The 17,007-nt window shown below is 55.6% G+C and overlaps 1 protein-coding gene across 4 annotated transcripts; it reads left to right on the forward strand.

Annotated features, from left to right (window-relative positions):
• The first annotated feature begins 6,111 nt into the window (after nt 1-6,111).
• On the forward strand, nt 6,112-15,386 carry PLPP2 (phospholipid phosphatase 2). 4 transcript variants are annotated; one of them, XM_040462555.1, is made up of 6 exons: nt 6,112-6,268; nt 9,317-9,468; nt 9,682-9,995; nt 14,094-14,151; nt 14,377-14,553; nt 14,698-15,386. In XM_040462555.1, exons 1-6 carry the CDS (start codon nt 6,217-6,219, stop codon nt 14,845-14,847), a joined length of 903 nt encoding a protein of 300 aa, XP_040318489.1. In that variant the 5' UTR covers nt 6,112-6,216; the 3' UTR covers nt 14,848-15,386. The 4 variants fall into 4 exon arrangements, with proteins under 4 accessions (XP_040318489.1, XP_040318491.1, XP_040318492.1 ...); XM_040462557.1 differs by having other exon boundaries at nt 6,114-6,268; nt 9,805-9,995; XM_040462558.1 differs by having other exon boundaries at nt 6,114-6,227.
• Nucleotides 15,387-17,007: the final 1,621 nt, after the last annotated feature.

Below are 17,007 nucleotides of genomic sequence, written 5' to 3' on the forward strand. Positions count from 1 at the left end.
GAGGGCCAAGGCCACAGAAAAGCCCCAGGTCCCCGGGGAAGAGGCCCAGGGTGAGAGCTGGAGGGTAGTGGGAGAGGCTGGGCAGGTCAGGGATGGCTGGCTTCATTCTGGGTCTGGAGTCCCTGGGGGAGTAAGCAGGGGCTTAAGACCACTGTTCGTAGTTGCCTGTGGTGACTGCAGAGGGGAGGGGGCTGGAGGCAGAGTCAGGTGGGGCGCCTTACTGGGAGGGGGGGCGGGAGACAGCGGGGAGGGGGGCAGCCTGGCTGGGACGGGGGTGGAGTCCAAGAGAGGATGAATCAGGTACCAGGTATGTTGGGAGGGTCGGGGGAGTCAGGGTCTCAGCATCTGGGGTTTATTCCTGCAGGGTTGGTTGTCCAGTGTTGGAAGCCAGGGCACAGGGGCCAGGGCACTAGAGGGACTTGAGAATGATTTTGATTGAGGCGTTTTTGTGTAGTTACATTTTCCCGAGTGCTTTAGAGAAGTTGCTCTGCTGTCTTCTGGTTGGCTCTGTTTACAGCAAGAAATCTGCTTATCTTAGTTTTTTTATCCACCTTTTAAGATTTTTAACTTTTTTTTTTTTTTTTTTTTGCTTCCTCGTATTCAATAACATGCCTTTTGTTTCTTTGTTTCTCGTTTCTGGAGAATTAGAGGTTAGAAGTATCTTTAAAAAAATATATATATATTTTTTTTAATGTTTGTTTATTTTTGAGAGAGAGACAGTGAGAGCCAGGGAGGGGCAGAGAGAGAGAGAGAGAGGGAGACACAGAATCTGAAGCAGGCTCCAGGCTCCGAGCTGTCAGCACAGAGCCCAAACCCACGAACCGTGAGATCGTGACCTGAGCGGAGTCGGACACCCAACCAACTGAGCCGCCCAGGCCCTGGGGTGTCTTATTAATGTCACTCACCTGTTTGTTCTTTTGGTCATTTTGGGTAAAGAAATGAGTAAGATGTTTCTTATCTCAGGGTGCTTATGTCTACACGAGGGAAGAGACTTGCAGATACACCTGTAATTGCAGCATTCTGACACGGCTCTCTAATCCTGGTGCAGTGGATCCTAAAATGTTTGGCTTTTCTGGGGAGATTAGTGAAGGCTTCACAGATAAGTGTGTGATTGTACTGAAACCTAAAACTGGACTTTCTTGCTGGTTCTGAGCAGCTTGATGAGGGTGTCCCTTGGTGTGTGTGTGCAGTGTGGCCTTCCCGGCTTCCTTCCCTCTGTGCATTGAAGGCGCCTCCACGTCTGTGGTTTGATGGCTCGTTTCTGTTAGTGCTGAGTAGTATTCCAGCCTCTGCGTGGACCACGGCTGGCATCCCCTCCTGCTGAAGGTGTCTTGGTCGCATCCAGTTTGGGCACTTCTGGAGGCAGCTGCTGCAGGATCCGTGTGCACGTTTGTTTTCAAGCACACGTTTTCAACTCGTTTGGGTAAATCAAATGTCAAGAGCGTGTCCAGTTTTGTGAGAAATCCCCAGCCCTCGGTGTCTGCATTCCAGGCTTTGGAGACGGGTGTCGTGGGAGCTCGTTGTTCTGCGTGGCCTTTGAAGGTGGGTGTCTGTCCCTGTGCTCACTCCTCACTGGACTCTGGGTTTCTGGGTGGGCTCCTTGTCTGTCACTGTGAGGCGCTGCGCTCAGTGTCTGTGGGTGGCAGCTTTGCTGGCCTGACCAGGCCCTGATTTCTCCGTGTTTGAAGTACTTCCTAGCTGTGTTTTATTTTTGCTGGATACAGGATTCTGGGTTGATTTATTTTCTTTCAGCATTTTAAATATGGTCCATTTACCCCTGGTTTCTGTTGCTTCAGATGAAAAACTCCAGTGTTTCCCCAGGTAGAGCCTGTCTCTTTCCTCTGACGGTGATTTTTGTTTCGTATGTGGCGCCCCCAGTCTGTTTGGGGTGCACGGAGGTGTGGCTTTTATGCGGAGCTGTTTGGGCACGCTGGTTAGTGCCTTTCCTAAGTTTGGGGACGTCTTGGCCATTGTCTCTCCTGACATCTCTGCTGCCCCCGAGTGTCCGGCCACACACGAGACCGCCGGGTGCTCCCTGCCCCGCAGGCCTCCGCACGTGTCTCCTTCCCTCCTGCGGACCCCCAGCTGCTACGCACACTGCGTGTGGCCCGTCCCCCAGCGTTGTCTCGCTCACACCTCGTATGTTTTGGTTCCGGTATGTGTACTTGGGTTTTTCCATTTCTCTACTGAAATTCCCCATTTTCTACCTTCTCCTGTCGAAACTTTAACTTTTTTATGACAGTCACCTGGGATCTTTGCTGTTTCAGCCTCTGGGTCGTTTCTGGATGCACTTTCCTCTGGGTTGGGGGTCCCCCTTTCTCCAGCCCTGCCTGTTGTTTGTAAATGAGTCCTATTCCTAGTGTTGATCTGGACACACAGAGGCCCCTGCCAGTCTTCCCTGTGACCGTGGCACTGCTCAGCATGCCCTGTTTGTGGTGGCAGCTGTCCTCCTCCTGCCTTCCTCAGCTTTGAGACGGTAGCACCTCTCAGCGCTGGAAGTTGTGCTCTTGGGACAGTCCAGCGGTGTGGGCAGCGCTCAGGCCGGGCATCGCCGGTGCGGTGTTCTGCTTCCTGTACGCTCACCCTTAGGTGCGCTTTCCTCCCTGGTGCCTGCGGTGGCCCCAGAAACTGCAGGGAACCAGGCCTTGTGTCTGTGCTCCCTCCCCCAGTAGCGCCAGCAGAAGCCCTTCAATAGTGTGTCCTCTAGTGTCTTGTAACTGAACTAGTGACCGGCCAGGCCTGTGTCAGCTGCTCACCCGCGGAGGCAGAAGCGGCCTCCCAGGCAGGGTCTGGCGGTTGGTCTGGGCGGAGGGGTGACGGCAGCAGGGAGCACGTGGAGGCAGGAGCGGCAGCTCAGTCCGGAGGGGTGCTCAGGCTGAAGGGCCCTGGAGTGGGAGTCACCCTGATAACCCCAGGCTGTGGGCCCTCAGTCATTCGTTATTGGGTAAGCATTGATTGGGGGCCTGCTGTGTGCCGGCCCCTGCCCCTGGTGCTCAGGGCTGGGGAGGAGAGGATGGTACACAGACACAGATAGTGCCAGAGCTCAAGGGGCTGCTGGACACGGAGGTGCGTGTGTGTCTGGGCGGGGGTGGGGGGGTGGGGGTGTGTGACTGTGCAGTCAGGGTGGTCTGCCTGAGGTGGCAGCTTAACCTGGGATTCAGAATTCACCGCTGCTGGATTCTAACTTGAAGGGGACTCCCCAGGACTTGAAGCAGCCTCCCCACTGCTGTTTGATTAACCCTCCGGGGTGGTTCCTAGTGAGTCAGGTGTTCCTGGTGAAGTACTTCAGTGCCACCTCAGGGCTTAGGTGGGCAGACATGCTCGCGGATCGGCCTGTCCCAGCTCCCCAGGTGTACGGCTCTGGGACCCTTAGCAGGGGGTAAGCCCCAGTTCTGGAAGAACTCCCAGTACGGCCTGAGCCTCTGAGAGAAGTGTAGTAAGACCTGGGAGCGGTGGCGGCACTCGGGTGGCACCCGCTGTGTGGGCGGCACCTTTCTGCCCACCCCCCGGGCATCGCGCCCTCAACTTCCATCACCTGGAGCCCACGAGGTTGATGAGAACTGACCGCCGCTCCTTGGTAGACCATAAGGGACCAAGGGGTTGGTGTGGTCTCTAGGGGACATGGGCAAGTCCCTGGCACCTGCAGGTGGGGAGAAGCCTTCCAGGGCTGGCTCCCAGCCCGGGTTCTGTCCCCAGAGCAGGCCTCACCAGCCTCGGATTCTCTCCGAGAAGGATGTAAGACGGATTCCAAGTGCAAAGCCTCCTTGAAGTGTGAAGGAACCCAGCTAGCAGACCCCTTTCCTAACCTTAATCCTGATCCTTACTGCCCACATTAGATTTTAATCCTGACCCTATCCAGGTGCTTTAAGGACAGGGTGGGATTGAGGTCAGCGGGGAGGGCTGATGGCTCATCAGAGAACAGGCCATACTTCTTCCTACCCCTGGCCTCTGCCCGCAGAAGCCTCCCCTAGAGACTGCTTGGGTCCCACTCGCAGCCCCGGCCCAGGTCACCCCCAGGACCACGCTCCCATTGGCATGCTCCCCCCAGCGAGTAGTAGGGGCTCAGTAAGAACCCTGCATTTCCTGGACTCTGGTATAGCATTGCCCTTCGTCTACCTTAACTGAACATGTCTGGGCAGTCACCCTGAGGTTAAAGTGAGTTAAATACAGCAATGAGGAGGCTAGCTAGCATTTATGGAACATTTTGCTGGGCATCGCGGATGCTGATCGCATGTTAAGTCAGGTAATTTGCACAAAAACCGTGATTCATTAGGCATTGCCTGAATGAGTGAACAAATGAAAGATGGGAGCTGGAGCCCAGGACCTGCGTTACCCTGGGCCCCCCCCCCCCCAAGTGGCAGCAGGAAAAGCCAGTGAGCAGGGCCAGAGCCTATCTGCGGGGGGGGGGGGGGGCGCACCTGCTCGAGGAGCGCTGGATCCAGCCGAGCCTGAAACAGGACCCTTGGGACAGCCCCACCCCGGCCCAGACACTGGAAAATCCCTCTGGGCAAGTAAATATGATCTCCCCACCCCCCCACCACCGGAAGAAGTCTAGGGGCGAGGGAGGAAGCTGGATTTTTTTTTTTTTTTTAGGATGTGCCCATCACTCCCGCCCCCAACAACGAATGCGGTTGGAAAGAGGGGAAGCCATACTGGGGACATGCCTATCACACTATCTTTCCGGCACACCACAGACGGAAAATCCGGGTCCAGAAGTTTCCATGCTAGCCTTTGCCAGGTCCTGGGAGTGGGCTGAGTTATTTTGAGTGAGTGTGTGGGGGAGTGTCTCTGCCGGCCCCTCAGAAGAGGGAAGTTGTCCCAGGGTGCAGAGGAGCTGGCGCTCAGACACCCGCCCCCAACCCTAATAGCAAAGGAGCTCCAGGTCTGCTGCACACTGCCCCTCTTCCCCAAGGTCCCCGGCTCCCTCCTGGGTCCCCCGCACCCTGTAAGTGCCTGTGCCTGGTCACCCTCCGAGGGAGCAGGGTCAGTGGGACTCTGAGTTTAAGCCCCAGCCGCCTTTGGATCAGGGGCTTCCTGCCTTTCTTTGGGTCTGGCTCCCTTCATCTCTAAAAAGGGCTGAGACTCCCTCCCTAATGCTCTGTCTCTCAAAAATGAATAAATTGTAAAAAAATTTTTTAAAGAGTTGGGAAACATCCTGTTTTAGGGTTGTTGGAGGGGCTTGGAGGGTGAATGTGTTTGAGAAGTCAAGGGAGCAAACCCTGGGGCCAGGCCCCCTGGGTTCGACTCTCCCCCACCTCCCCCTTTACACTGTGTGACCCTGAGTGGCAGAACCTCGTGTTTGTGTCATGTTTCCTGCCATGTCAAAGCAGGGCTCTCACCAAGGCTTCTCAGATGGTTTCAGCCCAAAGGATCTAGTGATGGCCCCTTGGACCTCAGTTTCCTTAGCTTAGATGCTCTTGACTCCTGGGCGCCTCCCAGCTCAGGGCTTCCTGGGACCTAGCGGGGGCGCGGGGCACAGAACCTAACCAGCTTGTGAGCGAGTTCCTACGTCTACCTCCTGCCACCTCCGTTTCCTCCTCTGTAAAGTGGGGACAGCGCCAACAGCCTCCACGGTGGGTGCTGAGGGGCCTGACCTGAAACGCCACACATCACCGGAATGCCAGGGCTTCTTCCAGCATTAGGAGGAGAGAAAAAAAACCCCGCGATTAAGCCATGACACCCCATCGGTTTTCATACTTTTTAGGCACTTCCTGACTCAGACGTACTAAGATGTGCGCAGCGCGAGCGCCGCCCCCCCAGTGAAACCGATGCTCAGAGAGGGGCCTGGCCCCTCGCCCGCTCCCTCCCTCCCTCGCTGGTTCTCTGGTTCCTTCCTTCCTTCTCGCCACCCGGCCCTTCCCCCACTCAGCCGGCCCAGTCTGAGGGTGACTCTGGGCCTCGGTCCCTCAGCCTCCCGGCCAGGGCGCGGACGACCCCTCCCCGCCCTCCAGACCCGGGCTGGGGTCTCCCGCCCCCACGCGCAGGAACTATCCAGCCGGCCCCTCCCTGCCCGCCGCGGCCGGACTCTGCCCCCGCCCCGCCCCGCCCTCCCGCCGCTCCCCTGCCCTCCGCTGCCCTCCCCTGCACGCCCCGCCCCGCCCCGCCCCTGCTGGGCCCAGCTCGGCGCCCATGTGACCCCGCTGCCAGGTCGGGGCGCGACGGGACGCGCTGGGACCGGCGTCGGGGGGCGCGGGCGCGGCCCGGGGCGGGGGCGGCATGGAGCGGAGGTGGGTCTTCGTGCTGCTCGACGTGCTGTGCGTGCTGGTCGGTAAGAGCCGCGGGGCCCCGCGCGTGGCGGGGCGGACCCCTTCCCCGGCGGTGCGCGCCCAGGCGCCCCGAGGGCTGGTTTGTAGCGGGGGTGGGTGGGGGCCGCAGGCGGGGGAGCTCTGGGGTGACCTCCGCGCCCACATCGGCCTGCGTGCCCCCCCACCCCCTCGGCCGTCCCGGGTCGCGGAGGGTTTGCGTCCCCCGGCCGGGGCGGTGACTCACGCGGGCGGCGGTCCAGGTTCTGGGCGGCCAGGGGCGCGGCCGGGGGCGGGGCACCGCCGGGAGGACCTCCACCCCCACTCCCGGGATCGGCGTTCCCCACGGGCACACTCAGCCGCTCGGTGGGATTCGAACCCCCTTCCCAGGCGGGGTGGGGTGGGGGTGCACAGGTGGAGAGAAAGGCTGGGCCCCGGGCTACGGGTGGACCCGTCGCCTCCGGCGGCGCAGACCAAACCTGTCGGGCGGGTTTGCGGGCCAGGCTGGGGGAGGGGGTGGCCCGAGGCCGCCCCCCTCCCCGCCCCTCCCCCAGGGTCCCGGGAACAAAGGCTGAGTGTTTGCTCCGGGGCGGTGCGGACAATGGCCCCGGAATTCTACCCCCCCGGCGCGTGGAGGGGCCCCCTCGGGCCTAAGTCGCACCCCCCACCCCCTCCTTGTGGGGTTCCTGCACCTCCGCCGGGACGGAGGTCGCTGAAGGGCGGAGGGGTAATGCCCTGAAGGATCGCGCGCCAGCCCCAACCCTCACCCTAACCCTAAGCTCTTTGGAGTGGGCCAGGTGGTAACGGGAAGAGGTCCACAGGGGGGACTAGCCATCCGCTAGCCCTAGCCATCATTTATTGAGCACCTGTTATTTACATTTAAACATCCGTGTGGCACTTATGTATCCCAGGCGCTAAGTGACATGCAAATAATTAAGTCTTTTCCACGGAACAGTCCAAGGGAGGTGCTGTTTCAGCCCAGAGAGGTTCAGGCACCTGCTGCAGGCAGTGTTGCTTCTTTGTGCCAGGCGCTCGAGGCCCAGGCAGACCCCGCTACCATTCTTGAAGCTTCACGATATAAGAAGTCGGGTTTCATTGGGTGACAAGGACCCTGATGAAAAAATGGGGGGCGGGGATGATGTAAAGGCAGGGAGGTTCTGGAAGTGTCTGCCATGAGGGTGTGAACCAGAGTTTCCCAGGCAGGGAAAGGCCCCCCCCCAGTTCAGTGCTTTGAGCTCTGCTTCCTGAATCCACAGCTCTGGTTCCAGCTGAGGGTGATGAGCCTCCAGTGGAAGGGGCTGGGGCTGGGGCTGGGGGACAGGAGGCGGAGGCTAACCTTGCGGCCGAGGCCCCTTGCGCCAGCCCCTGCCGTGGTTGGGTTGCAAGGATGGGGCTTGACTTGGTGGCTCAGCATATTCTAGGCCCCGCCTCCCTGCTCCCCCCCAACTTTGGGGGTCTCCTGCCTGGCTTCTCTGCCTCTACCCTTGCCCTACCTCACAGCAGCCTGAGGGAACCCGTCGAACGCATGCTCTGCTCCTTTGCTCCAAGCTCTCTGGTGTCTCCCACCTCACTCACAGCAAGATTCCCGTTCTTACAACACCCTCCAGGCCCAGTGTTCCAGCCGTCCAGGCAGGGTCCTTTGCTGTTCTCTGGGACTGCCTTTCCCTCTGCCTGGAGCTCTTCCCCAGATCTGCCCTGAACTTCCTCAGCTCCCTTGATCCACCTTCTTTTCTGTGTGGCCTCCCCGATTCCAGTCACGTTGACCCATGATTCTTTATCCCTAACACTCGGCTCCATGGGCAGACCTCTGTGTTTCCCTTGACTCAGCACTAAATTCGGTGTCTTAGGAGGAGGAGTTGGCCCTGCCTCCTGCGGTATTCATGCCAAAGAAGAGTCACACCCTTTTACACTTGTCACCTGCCCTGCTGGGGGGCAAAGGGCACCCTGCCTTCGTTTGTCACCCTTGGCTCAGTGGGGTCCCGGGACCCCAGTACTACAGCAATGCCTTTCATTATTCTGCCAGAACTTGTGGCTCCTGAATATGTCTTTGGACTGAGGCGTCAAGGCCCTTGGCCCGTTCAGGGTTAAAGGCAGGAACGCAGGTGTCTCAGCTCTGGCCCTTTCTGTGGTGCGTTCCTGGTCTCTCTGGCCTGCCTCACAGTGAAGGGCAGGGAGGGCCTCTCTTCTTTTAAAAGATGCTTATTAAAACACCTGCCTAGGGGCGCCTGGGTGGCGCAGTCAGTTAAGCGTCCGACTTCAGCCAGGTCACAATCTCGCGGTCCGTGAGTTCGAGCCCCGCGTCAGGCTCTGGGCTGATGGCTCGGAGCCTGGAGCCTATTTCCGATTCTGTGTCTCCCTCTCTCCCTGCCCCTCCCCCATTCATGCTCTGTCTCTCTCTGTTCCAAAAATAAATAAACATTGAAAAAAAAATTAAAAAAAAAATAAAAAAAATAAAACACCTGCCTAGGCCAAGCCCCGGGCAGGCTCCGGGGACAGCCTTGAACATGGTGGGCCCCCCTCAAGTGTCCGTCAAGCCCTTTGGGTGGGGCTGACAATCAAGTATCACACTATGTGGCAGAAGTGCATACAGGCCCAGAGACGTGGAGAACAGAAATTCTGTTCTGTGAAAGAGGCGCCAGTGTGGGCAGTCAGGAAGGGTGGACAGAGCTCAGGGAAGGTAGCTTGGTTGCATGGGAAGGTAGCTCGGGGACGGAGCTCGGTTGCATGCTTATGGAGTTTGCTCAGGGAGGAGAAAGGAGGCTGGATGGGAGTGAGTGAGGGGGGAGGTGGGGTGGGGGCTGTACAATGGGCCCGGGGAGGATTTTGGTGTTTATCTGAGGAATATGGGGAACCATGAGGGGGTTTTAATGAGGGAGCAGACTCCCATTCGCCATGGGGAAAGCTCCTTCTCGCCGTCAGGTTGACGCGGAGGTGAGGAAACCAGGGAGGGAAGGCCGAGGCAGGTGGCCAAGTGCCCGACAAAGGCTGGCATTTGTGGCCCCCGGGCTTGGCTGGTGGGACCACACAGCATGGGGAGAACCGTGTGGCCACTGGCCTCTCTCCCCTGCCCCCAGCCTCTCTGCCTTTTGCCATCCTGACGCTTGTGAACGCACCATATAAGCGAGGGTTCTACTGTGGAGATGACTCCATCCGGTACCCCTACCGTCCAGACACCATCACCCACGGGCTCATGGCTGGGGTCACCATCACAGCCACCATCATCCTCGTAAGGCAGGAGAGGTTGGAGGGTGGTAGGTTGGGTGCTGGGGGTGGGGCCAAGTTTTGCCCTGAATGGTATGTGGGGAAGGGGGCCCCCCCTTTGGAGTTCCCAGAATCCCAGCAGACTCAGGGAGGCCAGGCACCCCGAAGCCCTTTCTGTGGGGAGTCCGAGGCCCAGCGAGCCAGGGCTTGGTGGAGGCCCTCACAGTTGCCTCCCCAGCCCAGCCATGAGTGCCCTCAGCGGCTCCCTGTGCAGGTCTCTGCCGGGGAGGCCTACTTGGTATACACAGACCGCCTCTATTCCCGCTCCGACTTCAACAACTACGTGGCGGCCGTCTACAAGGTGTTGGGGACGTTCCTGTTTGGGGCTGCGGTGAGTCAGTCGCTCACCGACCTGGCCAAGTACATGATCGGCCGTCTGCGGCCCAACTTCCTGGCGGTGTGTGACCCTGACTGGAGCCACGTCAACTGCTCCGTGTACGTGCAGGTGGAGAAGGTGTGCAGGGGAAGCCCCGCCAACGTCACCGAGTCCAGGTGGGTGCTGGACCGGCCGCCTTCACTCGGGGTGATGCTGGGGACCCTAAGTCATGGCTGTTCCCACCCCTGGGGGAGGAGTCGGGGCTAGAGCAGGACCCCCAGGCGCTGGATGTGGAAGGGTGAGCTTCCTGGAGGGTAAGGTGGGGTGAGGCCAGGTGGGGCCCGTGGGCCTGGGTTGGGGAGGTGTGGGGATGTGAGGTGGGGCCGGGATGCGGGGTCCCGAGCAGAACAGCCCCCCCAAACCTCAGGCCCCACTGTCCGGCTTCTGCTCTGTGCTCTCACATTCTCTGATAAACTTCTCAATTAATTGGCATCTATTTTCCTGTTTAAAATTTTGAAATAAAATTCACATCCCTAAAAATCACGAATTTAACTATTTTAATACATACAATTCATTGATTCTTAGTACATTCACAGTGTCGTGCCACCATCCCCACTCTCGTATTCCAGAATATGTTTATCATCCCAAGAAAGAAGCTCTGTGTCTATTACTTATGAGGCCCCCGGCACTGCCTCCTCCCTGAGCCCCTGGCACCCACGAACCCCCTTCCTGTGGGTGGGTGTGCCTCTTCTGACGCTTCACGCACGTGGGGTCACACACCGTGCAGCCTTTTGTCTGGCCTCTCCAGTGTCTGTGCTCACATGTGAGGTGTGTGCGTTTCTGCCTCACTTCTTTCGGGGTTCTTGTTCTGTGCGTTTTCTTTGTGATTGTGATGTGTTCTTGACACGTGTGCCTTGATCACTGTGTAACGTCCTTTGTCTCTGCGAACGGTTTTTTTCTTTTCTTTTCATCGTCTGTTTTGTCCCATAGCAGCGTGGCCACTCTGGCTGTCTTTTGGTTGCTGTCTGAATGGAATGCTTTTCCCACTTTCGTACTTTCAGCCTGTTTGTGCGTCTGAAGGTATACGGCATATGCAAAGTTACGTCTCTTTGTAAGTTTGTTTTGCAACCTCCGCCTTTTAATTGGAGAGGTTAATACATTTATATTTAATGTAATCCCCCATAAGAAAGAGCTTCTGGTGTTTTGTTATTTGTTTTCTACATATTCTTTTTTCCTGGCTTTAGAATTTCTTCATTACTGCCTTCTTTTATGTTAGTTACTGATTGTGCAGAAAGTTTGTGGCTATATAGCTCTGCCCCCCTTATGAGATTATTTTCACAAATTATATTTTATACATTGTGTGTTCATCAACTCAGATTTATAATTACTGTTTTACTCAGGTTTTTGAAAAATGAGGCATAATTGACAAAATATGATGCGATGTTTGTTTTAGGTGCGCAACATCGTTCAACATTTGTATTTACCTTGAAATGATCACCACAATAAATCTAGCTAACACCCATCTGTATGTGCAGTTAAAAATTTATTTTTTTAAATTTTTATTTATTCAAAAATATTTTTTTTTAACGTTTACTGATTTTTTTGAGACAGAGAGAGACAGAGCATGAACAAGAGAGGGTCAGAGAGAGAGGGAGACACAGAATCTGAAACAGGCTCCAGGCCCTGAGCTGTCAGCACAGAGCCCGATGTGGGGCTCGAATCCATGAACCGTGATATCATGACCTGAGCCAAAGTCAGACGCTTAACCGACTGAGCCACCCAGGCGCCCCAATTTATTTATTTATTTATTTATTTATTTATTTATTTATTTATTTATTTAAATTTTTTTTCAACATTTATTTATTTTTGGGAGAGAGAGAGAGACAGAGCATGAACGGGGGAGGGGCAGAGAGAGAGGGAGACACAGAATCGGAAACAGGCTCCAGGCTCTGAGCCATCAGCCCAGAGCCTGATGCGGGGCTCGAACTCATGGACCGCGAGATCGTGACCTGGCTGAAGTCGGACGCTTAACCGACTGTGCCACCCAGGTGCCCCTATTTATTTTTGAGAGAAAGAGAGAGAGAGCACACAAGTGGCGGGAGGGGTAGAGACTGAGGGAGACACAGACTCTGAAGCAGGTTCCAGGCTCTCAGCTGTCAGCATGGAGCCCAGCACTGGGCTTGAACTCACACACTGCAAGATCATGACCTGAAACAAAGTCAGATGCTTAACCAAGTGAGCCACGCAGGCATCCCATAAAATTGTTAGAAAAAAATCAGCAATTACGAGCTCAAGTACATGAATACTGATGGTTGTATTGTGTAACTACCTTGACTCGTGTATCTCAGATCTTTGTGTGAGCCTGAGCTAACTGTCTAGCACCCTTCATTTCTCCTGGAAAGACTCCCTTTTGGAATTTCTTATAGGGCGGGTGTTTGAGTAATGAATTCTCTCGGTTTGTGTTTATCTGGGAATGTCCAAATTTCTCCTTCATTTTTAGGGGGTGATTTTGCCAGACCTAGAATTCTTGGTTATTTTGAAAGTATCACCCCACTGCCTCTGGCTTCCATGGCTTCTGACAAGAAACTGGCTGCTAATCGTACTGAGGACCCTCGTACCACAGCGGTCTCTTCTCTTGCCGTGTGCACGGTTCTTGCTGACTGTCCTTGGCAGTTTGATTACGCTGTGTCTCTGAGCTTCTCCCGTTCGAGTTCTCAAGCTTCTTAGATGTGTAGATTTGTGTCTTTGATCCGGCTTGGGCAGTGTTCAGCCATTATGTCTTCAAATACTCTTTCTGCCCCTGTCTGTCTCTCCTCCCCTCTTTGGGCTCCCCTGTGTGTGTGGGCATCCCTGGTGCCTACCTCTTTTTCTCCCTTCTTACTCTGTGCCCCTCCAGTTGAATTGTCTCAGTTGACCTGTGTCCATGCTCACGGTTCTTTCTGCCCATTCAGACCTGCTAGTGATTTTTCATTTCAGATACTACTTACTGTTTTCAGCTCCAGAATTTCTGTTTGGTTCCTTTGGATAACTTCTGTCTCTTTGTTGATATTCTCTGTTTAGTGAGACATTGTTTCCCTCTTTGAACAGATTTTAAATGGCCAGAGAAAAGTCTTTGTCCAGTAAGTCTAGCACCTGGGCATCCTGGGGACAGCTTCTATTAACAGATTTCTTTTCACCCTGTGTATCGGCCACACTTTTCCCCCTGTATGCTTTGTGACTATTTGGTTGAGAACTGGGCATCTTTAATGTTGTCATGTAGCAACTCTGGAAATATCTTGTGCTCTCCCACCCAGCGATTACTGTTGCTGTTTGTTGCAGTTGTCGGTCGGTTGGTTAGCGACCTTTTGAACTAATTTTGTAAGTTCTGTATTCTTTGTCATGTGTGGCCATGAAGTTCTTTCTGTTAGCTGCACGATCAGCTAGTACTTGGACAGAGATTTCCTTAAACATCTGGCACTGGGAGAAAGACCTCTCTCTGAGTTTGCCGATGGGCTGTGTGTGCTGTGTCGGGGCCTGCCTTCCGAGCTCAGGCAGGCTTCCTGTTTGCGCAGCACCTGAAGGTCAGCCAGAGGTGAGAGCCAAGGGCTCCTTTCCTGAGCGTCCTGGTGGGTCCCTGTGCCTCGGCTGCCATGCATTGCCCTGGGCAGCAGTGACCGACATTTGCTGTAAAGGCTTCAGAGCAATTCCCCAGGTAGCTGCGTCGGCCACAGGAGAGTGGCGTAGCTCTCCAGATCCACCAGATGGGTCCAGACAATCACAAATCCGTGCAAAGAGGTCTGTTTTGCTAGTCCTGGTGGTGGCCACTGCCAGTGTGATTCCGTTCGTACGAGTGTTTTCATTATGTTTATGGAGGGCTGGACCTTTGGAGTTCCTTAATCTGCCATTCTCTTGTCCACTGGTGTCCTTTTTGCTAAACCTTGAGCTTAATTCCTGCATCAAGAACCACAGGTGGGAAATGATCCCCAAACTGTGGTGTTATCTGTTTGTCTGCCCTGGTTCTGAGTTTGTGGCCTACGGTATCCTTGTTAAAGACTGTGAGCCCCAGTTGGAGACTTTGTTTTGTGTGGTCAGGGAAATGAAAAGGGGCCACGTCTCCCCATAAAACCCTCCCTATGCTGGTTCCCAGACTGTGGGATACACAGGGGGCTGGGGGCCAGGGGCCCGGGGACTTCGAAGGCAGAGATGTCAGTAGTGAGCTTCCCGGTCTCTGAGCCTGGACCCTGGGCTCTGTTCCCTGTGCAGCCCCTCCTGACACCTGTGCTCTCCTTTCTTAGACTGTCTTTCTATTCTGGACACTCCTCCTTTGGGATGTACTGCATGATGTTCTTGGCGGTGAGTCTGTTTCCCAGGATTGGCTTGTGGGACTGGGCCTCAGTTTCTCCTTCTGCAAAAGGGGGAAGGGGAGGTAGTGATGGGTCGAGGTGACTGGTTTGTTCTTAGAAACTGGAGGCTCCCGGCCTGCTGGCTTTGTGTTCCTGGCCTCCACTCCCGTCTGCGCCCTGGGTGTGGGGTGAGCCCAGCGGGCTCCTGGGCTGATGGCTGCCCTCCGGCCCCCAGCTCTACGTGCAGGCACGGCTTTGCTGGAAGTGGGCACGGCTTCTGCGGCCCACAGTGCAGTTTTTCCTGCTGGCCTTTGCTCTCTACGTCGGCTACACCCGCGTGTCTGACCACAAGCACCACTGGAGTGATGTCCTTGTTGGCCTCCTGCAGGGGGCACTGGTGGCCGGCCTCACGGTGAGCTCCTGGGTCAGGAGACCCACCCTGGGTGGGGGGATCCTCTTGCCCTCCCCACTCCACTCTTCCCCCTCAGAGCCCATCCCTCACCCCCCACGACCTTCCCGTTCCCCTGCCCCCATCAGCCCTTGTCTTGTCTCCTAGGTTCGCTACGTCTCGGACTTCTTTAAGTCCCGGCCCCCACGGCGCTGCCTGGAGGAGGAGGAGCTGGGACGGAAGCCCAGCCTGTCACTGACGCTGACCCTGGGTGAAGCTGACCGCAACCACTATGGGTACCCTGTCTCCTCCTCTTGAGGCGGGCTCCTTCTGTGCATCTGCGTGTTCATGGTCCTGGCGGGGACCTCCGCTAGCCTGGTGGTGAGGGCTCCAGGTGCCCTGTGCTGGCCACTGGTGGGCGTTCCACTAACCCTGCCTGCTGTGCACTGGACCAGGGGTCTGGGGGTGCACAGGGCAGCCCCAGCGTTTAAAAGAGGGACTTTGTCCTCTTTTCTCCCTTTTGTTGGATTAGAGGGGGACCAAGAGACCCAGCTAGATGCTGTTTTTGTAAAGTGTAATGTATATGTGGACTTTGAGCAAAATAGAGTGTTTGCTCGACAACTGATGATAGTCTCTATCCCTTATGGCCATTCTGAGCACTGTTCGTACAGCAGAGGGGGAGACACTGCCTTGCTTGGGGCTCAGCTGAGCTCAGGAGTCAAAGTGGCTGGTGGCAATGTTGCCCTTTGGAGATGCGGGGAGAGTGGTACCCTCTTTCCCTGGCCTCACCCTGTGTAGCTCTTCATCTGGCTGTCGATTCATAATTATCACACCCTTTAATAAACTGGTAAACCTAAGTGTTCCCTGATTTCTGTGAGCCACTCCAGCAAATAGAGACCCTAAGGAGGAGGTCATTGGGACCTTCCGGTCTAGTCAGTGGGTTAGAAGCACAGGTAACAGCCTGGGGCTTGTGACTGGCATCTGAAGTGGGGGGTGGGACAGAGTCCTTAACCTGTAGAATCTGATGCTGTCTTGAGGTAGACAGTGTCAGAATTGAGTTCTTGGATACCCCAGTGGTGTCCAAGCATCGCTTTGTGGTGTTTTTTTTTTTTTTTTTTTTTTTTTTTTTTTTTTTTTTTAGGAGGGGCACTTCCTGGATGTTGAAATTGGGTCCAGAAACTGAAAGAATTGTCTATGAATCCATTTAGTCAAGAAGACAAATGAAAGTAACAGCCAGGCCTTTACTGGCTTCCTCTGGTCCTATCAGCAAGGGGAAAGCTGGAGAATGCACCAGCTGCCTGGTGCACTTTCCCCATGGCACAGTGCTTGGGTCAGGGGTCGGGTGCAGCAGCACGAGGCTCCTGCAGGTGTCTGGGCCCAGGCGGAGGGCTAGGATTGGGGAAACCCCAAGTGCCGAGTCAGTGGAGAAAGGTGTCTTCATGGCTCTCCCCTCACAATAGGGAGGCCTCTACTGAAAGCACCCCTCCCCCATCCTGCTCCTCCAATAGAGGTCCTCAAATGGAAACTGCTGGGAAGAAATTCACTTATGGCTAAGGTATAGTCAGAGGGGCCGGAATCTGCAGAGCTGTACCCCAGGCCTCCTATGGTGGAGCCTGAAAGGTCACACGTGGGGCATGGGCCTGGCACTGGGCTCCTTATCCCCCTTTCTGCTTGGTGATCCCCTCCAACTGACTGGGACCCTGCCCTTAAATCTTCCCATCTCGGAAGTCCCCACCTTTAACCGACATACCTGGGGTTCCTGGGGCTCCGAGTCTGTCCACATCCTGCGTTCCTGGAGGGCTCACAAAGCTGCAGCTCCTTTGTCCTGACTCTTCCCCTGTGGTCACTCACCTGGGGCTTCGGAACCAGCTCCTACTCAGTCCGGGAATGGCGACTCCCCACCATTCACCAAAGTGAAATAGACGTAAAATAGATGGAGACTAACCGTGAGAAGTGCATGCTTTTAAAAAGGAGACATGATCAAAATCTTAGTGTAGGGAAGGCTTTTGTAATTGGGGAAAACAGAAAATGAAGTTGAGGCAAACCTGGGGCCTGGGTCAGAGCAGTGGCTCAAGAAGCGGCACGCACCGCGAGTGGTGGACCCTGCGTGCGTCCAAGAGGCTGGTGCCTTCAAATGATGCAGAGCATCCAGAGCTCACCTTTTCAATGACATTGTCAGCAGTGAGTTTGACTTTTTTTAAATTTTTTAAATGTTTATTTTTGACAGAGAGAGAGAGAGAGAGAGAGAGAGACCGAGCGTGAGCGTGGGAGGGGCAGAGAGAGAGGGAGACACAGAATCCGAAGCAGGCTCCAGGCTCCCAGCTGTCAGCACAGAGCCCGATGCGGGGCTTGAACTCACGGACCACGAGATCACGACCTGAGCCGAAGTCGGACGCTCAACTGACTGAGCCACCCAGGTGACCCGTGAGTTTGACTTTTGTACTGAACAAGTGCAGGGGCCCTGGGGGGCTCAGTCAG

The sequence above is a fragment of the Herpailurus yagouaroundi genome, unplaced genomic scaffold (assembly GCF_014898765.1).
Source record: "Herpailurus yagouaroundi ecotype Mexico unplaced genomic scaffold, PumYag 348, whole genome shotgun sequence".
Lineage (NCBI taxonomy): Eukaryota > Metazoa > Chordata > Mammalia > Carnivora > Felidae > Herpailurus > Herpailurus yagouaroundi.